Raw genomic sequence first — 22350 nt, 5'->3', positions numbered from 1 at the left:
GGGCACGCAGGCCCGCAATGTTCTCTCTGTCACATTATTACCCTATTCTACAGCTATTCCCTTCTATCACCGCAAACAAAGTGTGTGTGTGTTTGTGTGTCTGTATCTGTGTGCATTTATGTAGGTGTAGGTGGGTGGTTGTATTGTGGTATATTGCATTGTACTAAATTTGCATGTGTGGTGAATAACATGTATGAAACATTCACTCATGAGCCCTTTTTCCATTAAAAAGTTATTTTGGAGTGATATAAGTTACTGTGACGCCTGTTCAGAATGTTCACAAAGTTAGCACTAAAATCTGAATTTTGTCTAGCGCAGACAAAGACGTTCACCTCACAATGGTGAACCTTTGATAAATTCGCTAGAAGTGTTCCATTCGCTACAACGGTTGATGGAAAACCATCTAGCCATCTCTGTAAGCCCCGAATTAGTGTTTAATTGATGGTGATTTCGTTGGCTGACCCTGTCCCTCCCTGTTGGTGTGTGCAGGAGTGCGACGGGGGAGTCGTGGCAAGAGATCATGCTGTCGTGTCTGGCGGGGCGGGAGTGTGAGCCGGACCCCTCCATCGCTCCCCCCTTCACGTCCCCTGACCACCAGGGCGGCTGCGGCACCGACTTCGCCTACTTCTACTTTGTGTCCTTCATCTTCTTCAGCTCGTTCCTGGTAAGCGCAGGCCCTCTGCTAGACACTGAGAAGACAATGCACCTCAGACTATACTAAAAGGATACACACACACACACACACACACACACACACACACACACACATACACATAGTGATGCACATATGCTACTCTCATAGATGGTGTTGGAAGAGGTAAAATATTTGCTCAACAAGCAAAAGGCTCTGCTGGTCCTGTGCTCTCTCTCTCTTTCACTCTTGCCTCTATCAGTGAAGTCCTTGTTTGTCTCATCTGCTGTAGATGCTGAATCTCTTTGTGGCTGTGATCATGGACAACTTTGAATATCTGACCCGCGACTCCTCCATCCTGGGCCCTCACCACCTGGATGAGTTTGTGCGCATCTGGGGGGAGTATGACCGCGCTGCCTGGTGAGAGACTGCTGCAAACACACACACACACACACACACACACACACACACATACACACACACACACACATAACCCGACTCTGACTAATCATTATTTAAAAATGATATTTAATTCATTCGTATTGAAGTTAATGTTAATCTGGGATCAATGGCAGTTACATCAAAATGATTTGTTAGAATATATGTATTGTTATTTGATGTTATGTTCAAAGCCTCCAGAAGAGGGCAATGTTTGATTTCTGATGTGTTCTCTGTACAGCCCACACAAGGCACTGGCATCTTTGCCTCTCTAAAAGTCAGATTCGGTAAAATCAAGGGGTTGTTTTCGTTGTCTTGGGACTTTCAATAATACTTTCATTCCAGTTCTGAACCCCACGTTTGTTCTCCTCCCCTTGTCCCATCATGTCTCCTCCTGATCGTCGCCCCTCTCTCCTCCCCCTCCTCCCCCTCCTCCCCCTGCTCCCGTGTCCAGTGGCCGGCTCCACTACACGGCCATGTACGAGATGCTCACCCACATGTCCCCTCCACTCGGCTTAGGGAAGAAGTGCCCAGCCAAAGTGGCCTACAAGGTAAAAGACACACGGCTCTCTTCATGAGTAAGCAGAGGGATTGCAAAAGGTAAACAACACAGGGTTGTTTTCATAATGAAGCAGAGGAAGAATGCATCTGGGATAAAAATGTACACATATATAGCTGTAGAGATCTCAGGCTAGACAATATTGGAAGCTAATTTTAGATGGACTGATAATACTTCTTTCTAATGAAGGAGGAGCGCTGGAGCAACACAGATGTTTACTTATAAAGTTTATAAGATGTTTACTTATAAAGTTTATAAATAAGCATCTGTGTTGATCCGACATTCCTCGTTCATTAGTATTGAGACTGTCCCTCCCCGTAGACGCACAAGTTGTCCGCAGATGTGCAAAGGATTTACCCCTCTTGAACTACATATTGTAAGAATCCGCTGCAATCTACCTGATTAATGTCATTGTCCCGGTTTGATATTCGTATTAAAAAAGGATTCACTGATGGAGTGGGGCTTTATGAATTCTGTGTCTCCTCATGGCGTTTGTTTGTGTGTGTTTGAGCACAGAGGCTTGTCCTGATGAACATGCCCGTGGACGAAGACATGACGGTCCACTTCACCTCGTGTCTCATGTCTCTCATTCGCACGGCCCTGGAGGTGAAAATAGCCCGAGGTGTGTGTAAGTTTATATGCCTGCGCCTGCGCCTGCGCGTGTGTGTGTGTGCATGCATGTATCTTTCTATGATGTGTTTTGTCTTTGTTGATTATAGAGCACGTCATAGTCAATGGCTGCTGGTGTTGAGGGATCTGTACGTGAGAAATGAGAGATGAGAGACGTAAGCATGCCACGGTGAATGCTATGAACCCACTGTGCCACACAGGAGCCCTGTGCCACAGCATGCCATGATGAATGCTATGAACCCACTGTGCCACACAGGAGCCCTGTGCCACAGCATGCCATGTCTTGGTCCAACAAATGCACTTAGAGCTGTTCATGCACCTTCAGTGCACCCACAGGTGCCTGGTGCGTCGCCTTCCTGATTCTGCCAGCACCCAGTTTTACCCTCCCTCCCTCCCTCCCTCACTTCTCTGGGCACTTTCACAGCCAGGCCCTCACATGGCCCTCACCTGGCCCTCACCTGGCCCTCACATGGCCCTCACACGGCCCTCACATGGCCCATGTCTTTCAAGAGAAGTGTGGTAGTGTGGACTGGTGCTGTGCTGTTCTGTGTTATTGTGTGTGTAAGGTGTGGTGTGGTGCGGTGTGGAGTGGTGCGGTGCCCTGCTCTGTGGTGTGACGTGGTGCGGTGTGGTCACGCAGGCGGAGAGGACCGGGTGCAGCTGGACACGGAGCTTCAGAAGGAGATCAGCATCATTTGGCCGCACCTCTCACAGAAGACGCTGGACCTGCTCGTGCCCCTCAACAAAGGTGAACGGACATGCAGGAGGCGTGGACACACACACACACACACACACACACACACACACACACACACACACACACACACACACAGCTCACAAACACAAACACCCCCACGCCACTCATCCATTAACAATCACAGCCCTAGAATGTCTTTCTCGCTTACGCACAGCCAGAGTTATAGACACTCTCACTTGATTCCAAAGTTCAAAAACCCATCTGATTGAACTCCATTAATTGTTACGTAATCGATTAGGAATTACACGTCTGTTTGTTCTGTTTTGTTGTTATTGTTGTTGTGCTTTGTTAAATGCCATCATGCGTTGTCTGCTTGGCTGCCTTTGTTGACCGGTTGGATGCACACGCAGACACAGACATGACAGTGGGGAAGATCTACGCCTCCATGATGATCATGGACTACTTCAAGCAGAACAAAGCCAAGAAGCTCAGACAGCAGCTGGAGGAGCAGGTACAGGCCCGGGCTGGGCTGGGGGGGGGGGGGGGGGGGGGGGGCAGTGTGAGTGTGTGCCGTGGTAATCACGTCAAGAGACATGGTGATGATGATAATAATAATCGACATGTTCCTGTCTCTCTCCTGCAGAAGAACAGTCCCACTCTGCCTCTCATCACACACAGTGCTGGCTCAGCCTTGTGAGTTCTGTGTGTGTGTGTGTGTGTGTGTGTGTGAATTTATATCAGTTCTTAGTGGAGTAAAGTAGCAGTATAGTTATAGTGTGTGCAAGTACAATTTAATTCTTGTGTACATTTGTGTGTCCTCTGATTTGAACGGTGCTTGAAGTGGTTGCCCTTGTATGCCGTATATCCTGTGCCTGGTATTGTGAGCATATCACGATCTGTGTGTCTCCTGCTCCCAGGACGAGAGGAGGGTTCATTGCTCTGAGCCCCATCTCACCACAGGAGCTGTTCATGCAGCCCATGACTCAAAACCTGGAAGACAGCCACTCTCTGGTAAGAGAAGACACTGTTCACAGGAAGAGAAAGTATAGTTTCATATACTGTTATTATTCAAACTAATTTAATTGAGTCAGTTCATTTGATACAATAAAAGCCTGTGTGTGAATGACCACTCTTCATCCCCTGATCACGGTAAATCCAAGTGTGCCATTTTAAATGTGTTCATTGGAGACCGGCTGCTCAGTACATTGCATTCAACTACCGTAATTTCCCAACTATTAGCTGCGGCTTATATATTGATTTGGCAACATTTCTTCAGCTATGAGGTTAATACACGGGGGCAGTTAATATGGTAGGCCTACTAATATGGTTTTGTTTCTTCTAACTGGCATAAAACATTGTCCTGTGGCTTATACACAATGCGGCTAATACACGCCGAAATTACTGTACCTCCTTTCAGTCTGTATGGCTAGTAACCATATCGAGAATAAGAATTATCTTACAAATAATACCTGATAATGTTGAGGAGGAATCACTTACTGCCATCACCAACACGATGTCTCGCTGTTAAGAAGAGAGCTCAAGTGTGCAGAATGGTCTACTACTGTTTTTTTTCTCTGTTTCTCTCTCAGCCTTGATTGCTTGTGGTGTCCCTTTTGTAGAATGAGTGGTGTCTGTTTCTAGAGAATTCCATTTAAAGCCGTTGCTAGGCTGCTGTGTGTTCTGGTTTCTATGGCGTTCTGTAGTCCAGCCTTGCCTGCTCCCGGGTGTTGGATCTCTGTCAGTGTCCCCCTCCCTGTTGTCATGCACACTGTTGATGAAAGGCATCTTGAAGGTTCTGGCTTGCGGGCAGTTGACCCTGGCTTGTATTGTATGTCTGGTATATGTGCAGGAGTGATATGAGCAGGTCTTGCTTGCGGGCAGTTGACCCTGGCTTGTATTGTATGTCTGGTATATGTGCAGGAGTGATATGAACGTGCATGACTACACACTGTGGGATGTTTTCACAATGGCGGGGTCTTCTGATTCGATACCGTATGTCTTCCCTGGACTCCTCTGGCCGTTTGCTATGCTTGTCCGACGTGGCGCCCCGTGTGTCTCTGGGGTCGGACCACGTAACGGGCTTCTGCTCCGACGCGTGGGGCAGAGAGGGCATGAAGGGTTGGTGGTTATCAACGGAAATGGATTTGGGCCCAAACGTTGCTCATCAGTGATCACCCATCAGAATTTCTATAATCCTTTATGATTTTCTATACCCTTTGTTTTGATTTGAATTTCTTCATAAATTGCATAGACATTATGAAGAAATGCTAACATACATCATGGCACATGTATGTTTTATATTTTTAGAGTGTTATACTCAGTTCGACCTGATTTCTGATTCAATTTTGATTGGCTTAGTTTTTGAGATTTGAGTTGAGATTTTGGCTTCAATAATTTCCGTTTTCATGTCTAATTTTGAATTCCTCATTTGAATCTCATTTAAGTAGAATTATTTTGTGGTTATACATTGTGTTATGCATTTCCCTGCAACCACCATTCTTTCTTTGCCTTTGACCCCATAGTCTCTCTCTCTCTCTCTCTCTCTCTCTCTCTCTCTCTGTCCCCTGCTGGAATGGCTTGTTTTTCTGACTGGATTTGAATGGTCCTGGTTGCTGCTTAGAGATGCCCTGCCAAGCCTGTTGTTACGATGGACTTCGAGTTTGGACCGCAGCTGCGCTCACGGTCTGATGGTCCCACGGTTCCGGTCCTGCTCTCTCATGTCCTCTCCCTCCTCTCTCCCTTCTGCCCCTTCAGGTGGGGGGCTTTGCCTCCCTGGTCCTCCCCGCCCGGGGCCTGTTTATGCGGGCGTCCTCCATGCCCCGTCTGGCTGTAGAAGCACAGGTACAGCTTCTGATACCCCTTCGTCCTCCACCGGGACCTCCGTTAGACGCTTGGGCTGGCAGGGTGGGGGTGTGCTCTGTTTAGGGCGATTGCATCAGACTATCTGGAGTCGAGAGGGCTGGACGGCTAGATGGCACAAGAGTGGAAGTTCAAGTATTGGAGTGTGTTGACATGTTGAATTCCCAGTGGGTTGATTTCAGGTGGTAACTGCTTTCCGTTGCCAGGGGTCACCACCCTATCTTGTAGCCCTTAAACGAAGAGGTTGTCAAAAGGTATACAAAGCTGGATTTTCGTCAAAACACACGTAAAAGAGGACATTTGAAATCTGAAAGTTGGCCACATTTATGTTTATTTAGACACATCTGACTGAGCTGTGTGGTGGTTGCCTAAAAAGGCTTCCCAGCTTGTCTGGGACTTTCTGCTCGCATCTACTTTTGTGTTACCATTATGTCTCTACTGCTCTCTCCTCCCTCTCTCTTTTTCTTTCTCTTTCTCTTTCTCCATCTTTCTCTCTCCCTCCCTCCCTCCCTCCCTCTGTCCTGCTCTCCCCGGCTCAGGTGGACGTCGACAGCAGCGTGATGAAGCGCTCGTCCTCCACGGTGGGGGAGCAGGGTGTGAATGGCTTATGGCGCGAGGGCTGCTCCCCGGAGCGCGTCTACAGACCGAGACACAAGAGCTACAAGGCTGCAGGTGGGGGCTGGAGGCGTAGCGCTCATGAAGTGTAGCGTAGCGCGGGAGAAACATTGATTGGTGCCGCACCAGCGCCAGCTTCAGGTCTCTGAGACTGACCAGAGGCGGATATTACTGGTTCCAGAGAGTAAAAGTCCTGCCATATACTGTATTCTTTCTACCTGTGCACTTAACACAGGTGATATCACTGATTAACTGATCTACCTGGCTGCTAATTGAGATGAGCTGGTTTACTACGGTAAATGGTTGGATCAAATACTTGGCTGGACTTTTACTTTCTGAACCCGGGATGTCCGCCTCTGAGACTAACCGATTCTGGGAGTCTTCACATGGTCTGAAATGATGAAAAATAATGGCATTCTAGTCATACTGTTTAGTAAAATGCATACTGTAGATTGTTCCCAAAAGGTGTAATTAAATCAGTTAAAGCAATACTATGCAACGATTTCAGGTATGTTTTCAGGATAGTTTTGCTATCAACTTCATTTTCACTTGTATTCATTTGTATGGTCCTGTAATAGACAGATAATCACACATTATGGCCATGTAACCATCAAGGCACTTAAGACACCCTTGTGCACATCACATCACTAGTAGTATGGCCAAAAGATTTCAGTATTTTCAGCATTCTGCATGCCTTTTAGGAAGTTAGCCTGCTAGTGCTAGACTGAATCTACACACTGCTTCTTTATGCCAGATGGTGTAGTGACAGTTTAAAGCAGGATTCAGCCCCCGGGCCGCGAGCTTGTTGGTGCAGATTGCAATTTTTCCTTCAGACAGACACGCTGAGCGTGTGCACGACGGACTACTGTGAGGAGGACGCCTCATGAGGTGAGTGTCCTTTCTTGTCTGATCGCGTTGTGTTTTCTGTGGCGCCCGCTCCGCCCCTGGCATCCCCGCGCCCCGCAGTGTCCCGCTCGGACCCGTGGCAGCAGGGCGAGCGCGAGAAGGAGCGCGGGCGATCCAAGGAGCGCCGCCATCTGCTCTCCCCAGACACGTCGCGCTGCAACTCGGAGGACAGGAGCCCCCAGCCCCGCTCACGCTCCCCCAGCCCGGAGACGGCCCGGCCCCCCATCAGACAGGTAGCCACCGCACGAGTCACGTGCTAAACAGCGGTCGGCACACGGATAAACGCACACACAAACTGTTAGTCATGAATCCACGGCACGCACAAACACACACACATATGCACACATATACACACACACAGACACACACACACATGTCATATGTTTGTGTGTGTGTGTGTGTGTGTGTGTGTGTGTTTACACATACTGTATATGCATATGCACACACACACACACATATATTAAAATGGGGTATACCGCTTATAGCTTACTTTGTGGAATGCATTTTTTTATTTGTGTGATTTTCTTAGATCATATGGGCAGTTTAGTTGGCTAACCTTACCCTCTTAGCCGCTCTTAGTCACAAGGGGATGTCAGATTGTCTTTGGGTTGGTTCAGAGGAGCTTACTGTACACAGCCTTTCAGACTTATGTCCAACTGGCTGCACTGACCGCCTCCAACAGGATTTGTCAACTGAGAATTATCACTTTTGAGAAAATGTGGTTTAAATTCCAGTTACAGATCATTGTATTTTATATTTTTACAAAGGTAAAAATGTAAATGTATACAGTATTTTGACACTACTTACATTAGTATTTGGAGCAAAAACATGTCAGATAAAACTTGTTAATTTTCAGTTGACAAAACATCAGATTTTTTCAGAAGCAATAAAGTTCACCAGTGAAAATTTTCAGCAACCCCCACAGTCTATAACTGAGCCTGTTGCAACTGTGTCTTTCTCTGAATGAACGACTGGCGTTGTCTGTTCGTGTCCGCAGGGTAACAGCTCGGACAGCCCTGTCCCCTCCACGTCTGAGTCCAGCACTCCGAGCGTCCGGCGGCCCTCGTCCCAGACGCCGACGCGCTCGCGGCCCCACATCTCCTACTCGCCCCTGGTGTGCCGCACGCAGGCCTCCTTGCTGGCCGATGCTGATGATGACGACGACGACGAAGAAGGCCAGGGGGTCGCCCAGCGGACGGAAGTACGGATCAGGGAGGCCTCGTGGGACGCCGGAGGAGAAGAAGAGGAGGAGGAGGAGGAAGGGGAGGAGGAGGAGGAGACGGCCATGGGAGGGCGGGCGGACACAGACAGGGACAGCGACGACTACCTGTGCTCGGCGGTCCCGCGCCGCTGCCCCTCGGAGCCCTTCCTGGCCCTGCCGGACGACGAGCACAGCCCCGACCCCTCGGGCCCCATGGAGACGCTGACCTTCGAGGCGGCCGTGGCCACCAGCCTGGGCCGCTCCAACACGGTCAGCGCCTCGGTGCGCACGCGCTCCCGCCTCGGCTGGCAGATCCCCAACGGACACTTCCGCAAGCGGCTGGCCCAGAGCGCCTCCACGGCCAGCTGCGGCCACCTCAGCGACACGGAGGAGGATGACAAGTGCTAGAGAGGGAAAGAACGGATGGAGAGGTGAGAGAGAGAGAGAGAGAGAGGGAGAGGAGGGAGAGGAAGAGGGAGAGGCAGGTACAGCACACTTGTAAAATCAATTGTACTATCGGACTCAAACCAGAGCAGATGTATTCATAGCTATTGACACATGAGCAAACTCAAACACTTAACACTAAGCTCGCGAGCAGTTGTATGTGGCGCACAGGGATTCACTCAAGCCATCATTGCAAGACTGAAGTTTGGTCTGGAGAGCGATCGGAGAATAGAGGCAATATGGCTGTTGCCATGAGATGTGGAAGTGTACGAGTGACGTTCTGTGCAATATTGCTGTTGTTTGTGTTGGAGGGCTGCTGCCTCGGGCCTTAGTGTTGGAAGCTGTCGGAGAGAGAGATGTCGCCAAACACTAGGACTCATTTGGAACATGGCATTGCACAAAAACGAATGCCCTTTAAATGAATAGTATCAAACGATGATATCTTAGATGTAGATGTTGGATAGATTGAAGTACAATATTGCATTACATCAAGTTTATTTATTATTATAAATTGCAATTCAAATATGAAGGTATTTATGTAATATACTGCTTCAGGGTTAATGTGAAGACATTGTGAGAGACTGTGTGTATGTGAATATGTATACGTGATTTTCAGAGAGAGAGACATGAGAGATGTACTGTATGATCTTATTTGTTGTACATCACATAAAGGGAACTAAAGTCTAAAAGCCATTATTATGAATAATATAGCCTATAAATTTGCAAGCCATCTACCTGATTCGATCAGCAATCTCCATACAGAGCTTCAGTCAGAGATGGGGCACGTCTGCACCCCACATCCACTTGAATTAGATATTTAAATGTGGTGAAAAACTCACTGCCAAAGCACTGCCACAGAGAATTTTTGTTTTTCTATTTGAAAAGCTGGAGTAATAAGACTGAATTCTGTATGTATAGATCACAGGTGAAATTCTTAATGAGTGGTTCTTGATTTAACCTTGGTTGTGTCCAGTGGTGAAGTTGGGCCAAACTTGCAATAGCTTTGTTCTGCTTGTTTTTGAGCGAGAACATGTATATACGTGCTTTAATTCCATGACTCCATATTTCCTTATTGTTTAATAATGGAGAGTTATTGCTGTCCACTGCTCCCATATTGACCCATTTGTACAGCATCATTTTATGTGATCAATTTAATCAACAAAGTCACATGTACGTATAAAAGCTAAGTGATTTTTTGCCAGTTGTTTATTATAACATTTTGGATCTTAACTGTACAGTCTTGCACAATCAACAACATCCTGTGTCCTGGTTAGACAACCAGGGTTTCAGAACTTACGTCTGAGGTGTTTATCTGAAACACAGGGCTCAAAGGGACGACCTCAGCTGTTCGCCTCATTCTATATAGAGATGTTACATGCTTGTTTTTAATCTGTGATATGGACAGTTGGTGCTCTCACTCCAGCTGTTCAAGAATGCAGTTCATTGCTTACTTTCCTGCTGGTTGTTCACAGGAAGCATGGAAAAATAATCCAGTTCTGTTATCGGACTGACTTGTTGATGTTGGAACAGTCTACGAAGTGCACTGGCACATAAAAAAAAAAGCTAGAAGACACTTTGAACTTGAAAGAAAAGGATTGTGCACTGCGATTTTAGAATATGTTTTCTGTGGTGATTCTGTGTTTCAGTTTTCAATGTAAAGGACCAACTAAGTGAATTGATGCCCGGTAATAAAGTGAAAGCCCAGCTTGTTATAGAGACTGTGGTTTATTGATTGGAGGCACTATTGCATTGATTGACCCAAAATTATGCATTGCATGCTCTTACAAGAGATGGAACAAGCAAAAATGAAAGTAGTGCTGTCTTATGAATGAACTCTCTTCAACAATCTAATGTTTATCCTAGAATGCTAAACCCTGTTTCCAAAAAATTGGGACACTGTGTGTAAAATGTAAATAAAAAAAGAGAATGTGGTCATCTTCAAAGTTCATAAAACCATAGTTTCAAAAAGGAAATGTTGAAAATTATTCATTGTGATTCTTTCAATAAAAAATGAACAGTGCGCAAAATTAACAAATTCCCTTGACATCAAATTCAAAATTAACATCTCTTCCAAAAAGACAATAACATTTCTCTGTTTCAACCATCAATATGTTGTCCTTGCACTGATGTCAATTACATATACTGTATGGTTTCCATGATCTGGAAATCATTGCATTCTGCTTTCATTTACATTTTACACAGTATCACAACTTTTTGGAGACAGGGTTGTACGGTTGTGCATGAACAAGAGTAGGACTTCAAGTGGTGTTGTTGGTGTCAGGCTACTTGATGTTATACAAAGTCCTAGTGTAAATGAACCTGAAACAAAACAAACAAATAACATTCTAGCATATCACTACAATTGGGCATGATATAGTAGCCAATATCTCACAGTACATCAACTACAACTTGGTGAACATAAGGCAATGAGATCATCAATGAAGTCTGATGAAGTAGATGCACGGCATTGAGAAACATTACATACAATACTATACATTCCCACCACCCTGGTGTTTTAGCCATTTCCTCTTACCACACTGGCCACTGACTCATGCCCTCCCCATGGGAACCAGCGAGGTCTCCAGTGCCAGCTGAGGCTTGTTGTCCAGCCAGCGCCTGTGGAAAGAGACAAGGACACCCGGGAGCCTCCAAGATGGACATCCGTCAGTAAATGGAGGGACTTGTGATCGTGACATACTTTTTAAAAATAATCTCTTTTAAAATAGATATGCTCTCACCTGAGGGTTTATTGGGGGACCTATTGAGGACAAATATTATGTATAGCATTTGAAATAGCCCTGTGCATGAGGCTGTCTGATGACATTTAGACTGAAGCTTCTGCTACTGTCACTGGGCTTTCAACTGTTTTATGGTGTTATTTTCAGGAAGAGTATCACACCCACCACACCTTAAGTACATTCTGTACCAACAAGCTGAATGCAGATATAGAATACGGATATATTGTATGCTTCACAAGTATACTGTATGTTGGGCTTTTGTCTTAATGTAGATAGGACAGTGGAGAGAGAGAGAGATGGGATTGGATTGGAAACCGTACCTGGTCATGAGCACTGAGACTCAAGTATGGGGTATGGTGCCCCCCGCTTAAACCACAGCTATCTCCAGAATCACTTAAAATCATCCATGAAGCTATAGTAAAAGTGATTTCTTTTACATTAATTTGCTGACTTTTCGTGGCTTTTCGTATGTGATGTGCTGACTTATCTTATCCTCCTTGAAATCTTTATGTGACCTCTAGGATGCTGAGAATTGTGAATAACCAGCGTAGGAAGACAAGAGCAAACTGAGTAAACTTAGTAAACAAAGACCAAGACAGAAAACATTGCACATTGTAAACATTACCAAACACTGGAACTAAAATGACAACACTGCAGTAAAGAGAAGAGATTGATAGTGTGTGAATTGCACTGCCAACATTGTAGTTTGGGAGAAGTATTCGAACAGGTCATAATAACAGTAGAAAAGCCATGTATTTATAATGACTCTTCAAGGTTTCTAAAGAAGAAAAAAGTTATGTAGCCCTTTGAGGGCTGTTGGAAAAACCAATGCATCATTTCAGTGAGCGAATATTTGTCCTGAGCTGAAACAAATTCTATCCCGTGCTCTTAAGCAGAACACTGCCATTACTAATGACGGATTAGATATCATAGTGGAGAGGGTTGGACATCATTTATTGTTCCCTCATGTTGACAGAGACCTGACTTTGGGGACCACGGCATGGAAAAGTCATCTTTTTGTTTCAGGTTCTTGCTGTGTTTCTCTTTAGTCTTGTTCAAAACATTTCATAGTGACTGATGAACACAGAGGGCAAATGAGACCCCCAGGGCAAAGTCCAGCTGGGCTGAGATGCATAAATGTATAACCACTGGGATCAGGAGGCATTGGAGCAGAGCACACATTAACTCTTACAAACCTAGAGGGTTTTTTTTTTTTAATCTTATTTGAAAGGTTAAGTGGTGTGTGTTGACAGGATTTCGTTAAAACTAAATTAGATCATAACGTTGAGCTATAATAACAATGTCTAAAGTCTTCAGTTTAAAGATACAAAGTGGCTGTGGATTATATGAGGTGCCCACTAGCCTAGAAAGTCACTAACTGGAAACTGCAGCCATTAAGGCTAGTCGTTTGCCTCTGTGAGCCAAAAGCTCTGCTGTTGCATTTTCACTTTACAGAATGACAGGGATGTCTCTCAGTGTTGAGGAGGCTCTTCTTGTTGTGGACCAGTGTCAGTGTGCATGTACTCTCTCTTCACAGCAGGGATGGTGGACGAAAGGAGTACAGAAGGGACAAGGGAAAGGTCAGCTCGGTATCACTCTCCGGCCGTGCACAGTGGCGGCCATCTTGAGTATATCTGTATCCATCTGTGACACCAAATGTTTTCTGGACAGAAGACTGAGCTATAGCCAAATATCCATCATCACAAACAGCAACCAAAACTCTTTCCCTCAGGCATTTTAGCATGGCACACTGGTAATGTCATAGGTATAAATTACCATATACTATGACTGCTAAATTATTTACAAATGCAGCCTACTAAAGAACAAAGTAACACATGACTGTAATACGTGATCTTAACTCTAAACTAACTAAAAATGCACATTCCAGTTCCTGTAGGCCTACTGTACACATACTGTACAGTATCAGCCTTTAGGTAATGCACGTATTACCCTTAGTGGCCGCTTGGGGAAGTGTTCGATGATATCGAGGATATTCTCGCGGTATTTCGGGGTTGCAACTTCCAGCCTGTTGCTTCCTCTACAAGACACTTGTGCAACTTGTAGCCTGCAGAGCTGAGCAAAGGTAATCCTTGCAGGTTAGGTGTAATGTTGTCTTGGTCTGGTTTTGAAAGACTTGGGCAATCGTATAGCCTGGTTTGCTTGCAAATTGCATTCCTGCAGTAGGTTTCCTCACAGTGTCGAATGTAGCCTACCAGTGCTTCGAAGTTCTTTACACATATGGCTCGCTTCATTGAATGGAACTAAATCCCCTTACTGTACTGTACTGTACTGTATGTCGACATTGATTTTTACTGTTTTGTTGCTAAATAGGGGACATTTTGTGATAGTAAAATATCTGGCGTTACTTTTTAGCAGGTGTGCAGAATAATACGAATTAAAGCGCATATTGAAGCATTAGGCTACATGAATAAAAACTGCATTCTTAATCGGATGATAGCCTACTACAGTGATCTAAATGTTGCCACTGAACAGCTACCCACCCTGTGTGAATTGAAAGGCAGCTATGCATTGTGTAGCCTATTATTAATCCTGATGGTAAGAATTCGGTTAGACTAGAGTAGGCCTACATAGTAAAGACACTAATTTTACTTTTATAGGACTTGTGAAGTAAACTAACCTTTGCCCTCAATCTTTGGCCTCTTCTACTGCATGCTTCGTAAATGTTGTAGCCTACAATATGATTAATGATTATTCAGTGTGGGGCTTTTGCCAATGAAATTGTAGAACTGCCGAACATTCCGATTCCTGATCTCTCTTCTGCATCACTAGAAAAGATGACAGCTTTAAGTGGAAAGGCCCAAACGGTGCTCGGGCTGTTGGATCCATCCCAGCTGGGCCGCACCATGACCCACGAACACCTGACCATGACCTTCGAATGCAGCTACGTCGCACCGGCACCTGGAGAGGAAACGGTGGCGAAGGCGCCCATTGAAATGCGTAATCTGCACTGGCTCCGACAGAACCCATACAGCAGCCACGAGAACCTCTTGCTCAGTCAGGAGATCGAGGCGGTCCGAGAGGAGTTGCACTACTACCGGCGGGCGGGAGGGGGCACCATTGTGGAGAACACGACCACAGGCATCACGAGGAACCTTCCCGCAATGAAGCAGCTGGCCAAAGACACAGGTGTTCACATCATAGCGGGGGCTGGATACTACGTTGACGTGACTCATTCGGACCAGACCAAGAAAATGACAGTGGAGAAGGTGTGTGTAAAGTAAAGTCATGTATATTTCAATCCCAAATCCTAAATGTTATCCTAAATTCAGACAAGATTTCAGATTTAAGATGTAATGAGGCCCCTATATCCTTGAGATCTTGTTGTTAGGCTTGTTTAGTTGCACCACAAGTAATACTGTCCTAATCAGTAAATGAATCCTTATCAGTAATTGTTACTAATAGAGTCACTTCAATGTTTACTCTCAGTAGAGAGAATCATTTTCAGCCATTTGAATGCCATTGGTTAATTTATTTTTATAATAATAGATTTCATTTAAAGGCACCTTTCTAAGCACTCAAGGACGCCATACATATGCATATTATCCAAAACATTTTAAAAAAAACAAGCAAAAAGACAATGACAAAAAAAGAATAAGCCGTTTTAAACAGATGTGTTTTGACTTGTGATTTGGAATGTGGGAATGAATCAATGTTTCTGAGTTTGGGTGGTAGTGAAGAGCGGCTGAATGGGCGGTGGGCCAGACAGGTGTATGGGAGAAGAGGATATCAGAGAGTGGGAGGGAGTGGTTACATGGAGGAGATCAGACAAATATGGAGGGGCGAGGTAGGTTTGTGCATGGCCTTGGAAGTAAGGACTTTTAGAGGACTTCAAATTGGATGCAGAATTGAACTGTTAATGGGAGCCAGTGGAGCTGAGGGAGAACAGGAGTGATGTGGTGAATGGAGGGGGTTCGAGTTATGATGTGGGCAGCTGAATTCTGGACTAGTTGAAGCTTATGGAGGGATTTGTGAAGGAAAGGAGAGAGTTGCAGTAATCCAGACAGGAAGTGACGAGACTGTGGACAAGGATGGCAGCAGTGTGGGGGGTTAGGGAGGGGTGGAGGCGATTGATGTTACGTAGATGGAAGTAAGCAGACCAAGTGATGTTATTGATGTGGGATTGAATGGATAGTGTGCTGTCAAAGATGACACTCAGACTCTTAACCTGAGGGGAGGGTGAATTAGGACCTTGGTTTTGTTACTGTTTAGTTTAAGGAAGTTTTGGGTGAGCCAGATTTTTATTTCAGAGATGCAATCAGTGAGGGAGGTGGGTGGGAGAGTGGATGAAGGTTTGCTGGAGAGGTAGAGCTGGGTGTCATCTGCATAACAGTGGAAAATAATTTTACATTTGCGGAAGATATTCCAGAGGGGAAGGAGGTAGATGATGAACAGTAGGGGCCCAGGACAGAGCCCTGGGGCACACCTGAAGTGATGGAGGAGGGGATGGATTTAAGGGACTTAAGTTGAATGAACTGAGTGCGGCCAGAGAGGTAGGATGTGAACCAGTTGAACGGAGTGTGGGTGATGCCAATGGAAGACAGTGTGTTGAGGAGGGTTGTGTGACAAATGGTATCAAAGGCTGCACTCAGGTCGAGGAGGATGAGGATGGTGAGGAGTCTAGAATCAGCTGCCATAAGAAGCTTGTTGGTAATTTTAATAAGTGCTGTTTCAGTGCTGTGGAGTGGGCGGAAACCGGACTGGAACTGTTCATACAGGTTATTATTGGATAAGTGAGAATGCAGCTGGGAGGCAACTGTTTCTTCAAGGATTTTGGAGATGGAAGGGTAGATTGGATATAGGATGGAAGTTGTTGAAGTCAGAGGGGTCTACAACAGGTTTTTTCAAAATTGGAGTTATGGCAGCAGTTGCCATAAGGATGAAGGTTGTAGGGACATTGCCAGTGGTGAGAGTGGATGATGGCAGAAATGAGGGGGCAAGGGAGGGGAGGCTGGCTTTAACAAGTTGTGTGGGGTGGGAGTCAAGTTGACAGGTGAATGGTTTGGCTTTCTGAATGAGTCATGTGATTCCTGAGAGAGTGGGGAGCTGAAGGGAGGAAAAAGAGTGTGTGGAAGGGTGAGAGTCGGTTGGGATCCAGGATGTGTCCTTTGGAATGTGTGGGGAAAGTGCTATGTCACTGATAACCAAAACTCTCTTTAAAGGGAAATAAAGTCTTTGGTGAGAGGCAGATTGATATTGTCCATGTGGATTTTGAAATCTCCCAGAAGTAGTGTAGTATGTTTGGTGAGAGAGAGGATTAATGGGTGAGGAAAGCAGCAAAGTCATTTAAAAATTCACGATTCGGTTTAGGAGGGGCGATAAAAACAGTAGCAATAATGGTTGGAGTGGGACCAGACAGTTCACAGACAGCAGATTCAAACGAGCTGGAGACAGGCGCCAACACCGGCAAGACTAATTTATTCTCATTGTTTTCATTTTTTTCATAAGAATATAGCCTAAGGTGTTAAATTAATTCATGCGGTATCCTTAGACAGCAAGCTAACATCCATATTCAAACATTCCCCTAAAAGCTGACGGACATCATTGTGAGCGAAGTGCTTCATGGTGCGGATGGTACAGACATTCGCTGTGGTGTTATTGGTGAGATTGGTACCAGCTGGCCAATCACAGAGAGCGAGAAAAAGGTGCTGAAGGCCACTGCACACGCTCAGACCCAGCTTGGCTGCCCGGTCATCATCCACCCAGGCCGGCACACCACTGCCCCCGCAGAGGTGGTGCGCATTCTGCAGGAGGCCGGGGGAGACATCTCCAAAACGGTCATGTCACACCTGGACAGGTCAGTCCCTTACCATGAAGACCAGATGAGATGATGTTCATCAGGCGTGCTTGTTTCTAATTGACTAGATTCCAAAGTTCTATCTAATTTTAGTAGGCTGGGTGAACCCTTAATAAATTGAAAAGTAAACCTTTATGGTTTTTAGCCATGAGCTTGAACTGAAAAAAACCTCTGTGACCATGGGCAATGGACAGTGGAATAGGGAAGAGTGCAAAAATAAAAATCAAATATTTGCAAAAAAAATACCCAGTTAACAGCTGTGAACAGAAAGCCATTATCACTCTCCAGTCTGCAGTATATTATATGTTAATTTAGTGAAAGCCTTGAGATATTTATAAAGTGTTAATTGGGACAGCCTAGGTAGTGCATTCTTCCTGAAGGCCACATCTGTAGTGTGTCCTTCCATCTTGGGCTGTATATTTGTACATCGAGGGTAATCTTCAAATGTGCTGCTGCTTATTCCTCAGGACCATCTTTGACTACGGTGAGTTGCTGGAATTTGCCAAGCTGGGCAGCTATCTGGAGTATGACTTGTTTGGAACAGAGATGCTGGACTATGCCTTTAACCTGGAGATTGACATGCCCAGTGACAGTCAGAGGGTGCAGGCGTAAGTAATTCTCTGTGTCGTGTATGAGTGAGGATGGGGGGGGGGTTGTTGAAGACTGCGGCTAAGCTCAGTCGATAAATGGGGAGAGCCCCTACTGATTTTTCCACCATGGTGTATTAATATACCAATCCCTTTGCATTAATTTCTACAAATAGGATGTCTTTGCCCTAGTCAGTGGATAGAATACATTTTTGTATGAGGGCTACAGATTTGTGGACAGGTTTTGGATCTTATGATATGTATCTAACTTGGCAATGGTAATATGGTAACGGTAAAAGTATCATAATATCATGTGTTGTTTCAGGTTGTCCTTCCTTGTGAAGGAGGGATACGAAGACCGGATTGTTATTGCACATGACATTCACACTAAGAACCGCCTGATGAAATACGGAGGGCATGGCTACTCGCACATTCTGAGGAGCATTGTGCCCAAGATGCTGTCTAGAGGGATCTCCCAGAACCAAGTGGACAAGATCCTGATCGATAATCCTAAACACTGGCTGACCTTTAAATGAGTCCATTTTTATACAAATTGCTATCCATAAATGAAATTGTATCACATCAGAGTGATAACCTTTTTTTTGTAAGGTTCTATCACAGAAAGTACCGGTAATGATTGATTGAAGTTTAATTTTTGCACAGGACCTAAAATTAAATGTATGTGATCCACCAGTGCAATTAATTTCAAACTGTACTGTGTATTCAGTTATGTCCTTCGACTGAAGGAAATGACTGAAAAGAGTACTGTGGAATGAAGGGTGCAATTTTTCAAATCTCTGTTTGAATGAAAAACAGTGCCGGCAGTCTTATGGAAAAAGATTTATACTAACAAAGGGCTGATTACTAAAGTAATTAAAGATAAACATATTTACAAAGGGAATATTTTAGTAACCTTTCAGTGTTCGCAAATCTTATTTGGCTGTGAACACTAGACAATGGTGTTGCTAGGGAAGTCCTCCAAATCCAATTTCCAGGTATACAAAGCAATAATTAAACTGGCCATAATTGCAGATTTCAAATGGTGCTATAAACATGTGGTGCATTGCCTTGTTTTTTGACAGTGGCTTTTTTCAGCTTTATTTGTATGTTTTATAAATATGATTTCTTGTGTCTAGTTTACGGCGGCAAAGTTTTCCCATCAACAAATGGAAATCAGAGAACAATGTCATGCTATCAGGAAAGTAAACATTAAAAAATAATTTCAGTTATTAATCATCTTTTTGTCTGTGTGTTTATTGTGGATTGAGTCTTAACATAACATCATTCATTGACAGCCATCTCATCAGTGAGTCCTCAATATTAATGTATTGGAGAACTCGTCATCAGTTTGGCAGCACAGTCCACAACGCCTGTTGATGGAAGCAACAAACAGTGTTCCTGCCAGCTCCAAAGAAAGCATTTGGTGCTCTCTACTTAGATAGGGAGAAGGAACACATGGATGCTAATACTTTCAAACCATCTGATGGCAGTGAGTTTTAACCACATAGTTTGAATCATGTTCATCCCTCAAGTAAAAGGAAAGACTTGTTACACTTTCACTTGTGCCAGGTTATGTGAGTTTATTAGTTAAAACCTAAACTAAGCCACCTGTTTTAATGGTAACACCATAGCGTTATGTATAGGAAAGAAACTTCAACATGAACCATCATATTAATACATACAGTATACTGCATTAATGAATGTGTACAATCCATTAATACAGCTAAATTCCATGACAGATAATACAAAACAAAGGATTGTCAATGTGGATGTCATTTCGTTTCCCCACTGTCAACATTATTCATGATTAGAAGTTTTATTGCAAATTCTGTTGCACCTACAAGGTTACCCACTATCTCTGTGCTACAAGGAATTGGTATAATAAGAGAACAGAAAGTATGCTCTTATAAGCCTAGTGGCTTTAGTGCTCGCTTAAACCTTCTTATGGACCATTGTTAAGGTGATGTAGGCTATAACTGGAATTTATGTAGAATGGAAAATTGTTGGGTTTTGTACCACAGGAGTCATTCTCTATACAGACTGCACTAATTAAAAACTTTTGGTATATGTCTTACGCTATTTGATGCACCTGTTTCAAGTAGCCTATCTCAGCGTAACAATGGGCACACGTTTGTAATTCATGCGTGCGTCTGATATACCAAACCTTTCTGAGTTTCGACCAAGAATGTTTACATTTGGGTAGGGCAGGGTGTCGATACAGCTGTTGGTCAAACAGTATTTGTTTCCAGTTGTTGCCTTGTGTTCGAGAACATGTGAAAGAATGCGTTTTAATCGGCATAAATCATGAAGCCGGAGAAGGTGCTGTACTTGTTGTTATTCCCACCGTGAGCCTTTCCACCGTCCAGTTTGATGTAAATCTCGTCCCCGGGTTCGAGATGCAGAATTACACTATTGCTGGCATAGTCGTAATTCTGGTCAGCGTCTTGTGCAATTGCGCTCGCCCGAACCTGAAAGAATAACAATGAAAGTTAAATGTTCAACAATCCTCAAAATAAATATTTTTAAGTTCAGTCATTATTTCCATTAATGGAACTGCTCGACCACGGTAAACGATGTCCACACATAAACTACTGTTTTTTGTTTGTTTGTTTTTCAGTTTGATTACACACTAGGCTATCTGATTCAGGTTTACCAGACTAAACGGCAGCACTAGATCCTAAGATCCCGCATCCTTACCTGATTGTTTTTGCAAAGATCAGCCCACATGCTGGTTCCATCACCCCCGCGCATCAGTACGTGGTACACGAAGAAATAGATTCCTGGAATTGAACAGGTGAATTTGCCCGTGGTGGGGTCATAGTGATTGCCAAGATTAGTGACCACATCGTCGAATTTTAACACTTCGTACCCCTCGTGTTGTTTTTTAAGCCCTGCGTAAAAGGCGATTTTGGGCACGGTGTTGTATGTCGCTGCGCTAATGCCATTGGTTGCTGCGCTGTCTCCCGATGGTCCAGGTAATCCAGGGGGTCCTGGTTCTCCCGGTGGCCCAGGTGGACCCGGTGGTCCCGGTTGGCCTCTGGGGCCGATCCTGCCTATGCGCCCTCCGTCGCCCTTAGGGCCACGAGCATACGGCGGTGGAGACTGGATCAAGTGGTTATCACGAGCGGTGTTGGCTGAGGCAGATGCTGGAGACTTTGTTCCATACGGATCACACACCATCCTACAGGCGCCGAGCATTTCATAACTCGCGGAGGTCCCAGCTGAGTTCACCAGGAAGGGTATTAAAATCACCAGCACCAGTACCATGACAACACCGAAGACGCCGGTCGTGATCATTCGCGCCCTGCTGGCCAGTCTCGTCAGGGCTGGACGCTCCCCCTGAATGGTTTTGCGTGAAATCTTGCTTAATTGGTGAGCCACAGATTGTAAGGAAAACGGTCCGATGAGCTTCGAAAGTTCGATACGTTTTAACCAACCACTTAAACATGTGTTAATTAACTTATTTGATTATTTGATGAGAGCACAACGTTTAAGTCTTTGTTCTCTGTGCATCAGTAGCCACCCATGCCGATTCCGAAATGCACAGAGCAGTTTTCAGAAATTAAAGTCCTTATGTAAGAGAGGTAGCGTGTGGATTAGATCATTTCAGAAAAAAAAAGTTGATCACATTGCCTCTGACTCTGACTGAGAGACTGGCAGAGGGCGAGGGAGAGGGAAGGAGAGAGGATGGGAGGAGCAGAAGAAAGGAAAGAGGTTGAGGCAATTAAGACTATTGTACTAATCTGAATCAGGTTTTGCATTAGTATGAGCTGTGTGTGTTTTTTTAAAATGATGTCAATTTTGAAGGGTGGATGACAAATCCAATGCATACACATTCACCATTTGTAATTACTCACTCATATCAAAACACAAATAGACCCCAGGCTGCCCACAGAAACAAACAGAGCTGAGAGGTTTGCATGTATGATGTTGATCAGGTCATGTAGTCACAGGTGGGGAGAACAGAGGCTCCCTGTAACATCTTATTCAATGAGATCTTGAAAATTCAAGCAGACCCCAACAGTGCATCCTGTGTATGAGATTGTGCAATAAGACTTAATTAACACTCTTATTGAAAGGTAAGCCATTTTCACAATACTGTTGCTTTTTTGAAAAAGTCAGGCATGCTATTCTGTCAGCTTGATCATTGTAATGCCCTGTATTTGGGTGTTGATCATGGGTCTCTCTCCCACTGCTGGTACAAATCGTCAAAGCAAATGGACTTGCCCC

General features: G+C 44.7%; 3 protein-coding genes across 4 annotated transcripts in view; 2 read left to right on the top strand and 1 right to left on the bottom strand.

Annotated features, from left to right (window-relative positions):
• Positions 1-10692, top strand: part of LOC134099171 (voltage-dependent R-type calcium channel subunit alpha-1E-like) — a 54145-nt gene extending 43453 nt beyond the window's left edge. Inside the window, exons 37-48 of the mRNA XM_062551966.1 lie at positions 490-664; positions 924-1051; positions 1524-1620; positions 2145-2250; positions 2899-3006; positions 3366-3466; positions 3599-3648; positions 3873-3966; positions 5710-5796; positions 6354-6486; positions 7396-7568; positions 8333-10692. Coding sequence (XP_062407950.1) covers positions 490-664; positions 924-1051; positions 1524-1620; positions 2145-2250; positions 2899-3006; positions 3366-3466; positions 3599-3648; positions 3873-3966; positions 5710-5796; positions 6354-6486; positions 7396-7568; positions 8333-8944 — 1864 coding nt within the window. The 3' untranslated portion in view covers positions 8945-10692. The remainder of the gene's footprint in view (positions 1-489; positions 665-923; positions 1052-1523; positions 1621-2144; positions 2251-2898; positions 3007-3365; positions 3467-3598; positions 3649-3872; positions 3967-5709; positions 5797-6353; positions 6487-7395; positions 7569-8332) is intronic.
• Positions 10693-13725: 3033 nt separating this feature from the next.
• On the top strand, positions 13726-19348 carry pter (phosphotriesterase related). Of its 2 annotated transcripts, none has more exons than XM_062527034.1 (5): positions 13726-13801; positions 14509-14945; positions 17268-17533; positions 18001-18141; positions 18446-19348. In XM_062527034.1, exons 2-5 carry the CDS (start codon positions 14514-14516, stop codon positions 18654-18656), a joined length of 1050 nt encoding a protein of 349 aa, XP_062383018.1. In that variant the 5' UTR covers positions 13726-13801; positions 14509-14513; the 3' UTR covers positions 18657-19348. The 2 variants fall into 2 exon arrangements, with proteins under 2 accessions (XP_062383018.1, XP_062383026.1); XM_062527042.1 differs by having other exon boundaries at positions 13740-13801; positions 14514-14945.
• A 783-nt stretch (positions 19349-20131) lies between these two features.
• On the bottom strand, positions 20132-21479 carry c1ql3b (complement component 1, q subcomponent-like 3b). The gene is made up of 2 exons (XM_062527021.1): positions 20818-21479; positions 20132-20588 (listed from the first exon to the last, which is right to left on the bottom strand). Exons 1-2 carry the CDS (start codon positions 21415-21417, stop codon positions 20409-20411), a joined length of 780 nt encoding a protein of 259 aa, XP_062383005.1. The 5' UTR covers positions 21418-21479; the 3' UTR covers positions 20132-20408.
• Positions 21480-22350: the final 871 nt, after the last annotated feature.

The sequence above is a fragment of the Sardina pilchardus genome, chromosome 2 (assembly GCF_963854185.1).
Source record: "Sardina pilchardus chromosome 2, fSarPil1.1, whole genome shotgun sequence".
Taxonomy (NCBI): Eukaryota; Metazoa; Chordata; class Actinopteri; order Clupeiformes; family Clupeidae; genus Sardina; species Sardina pilchardus.
The sequence above is the reverse complement of the archived record's forward strand: the minus strand, read 5'-3'. Positions and strand labels throughout refer to the sequence as shown.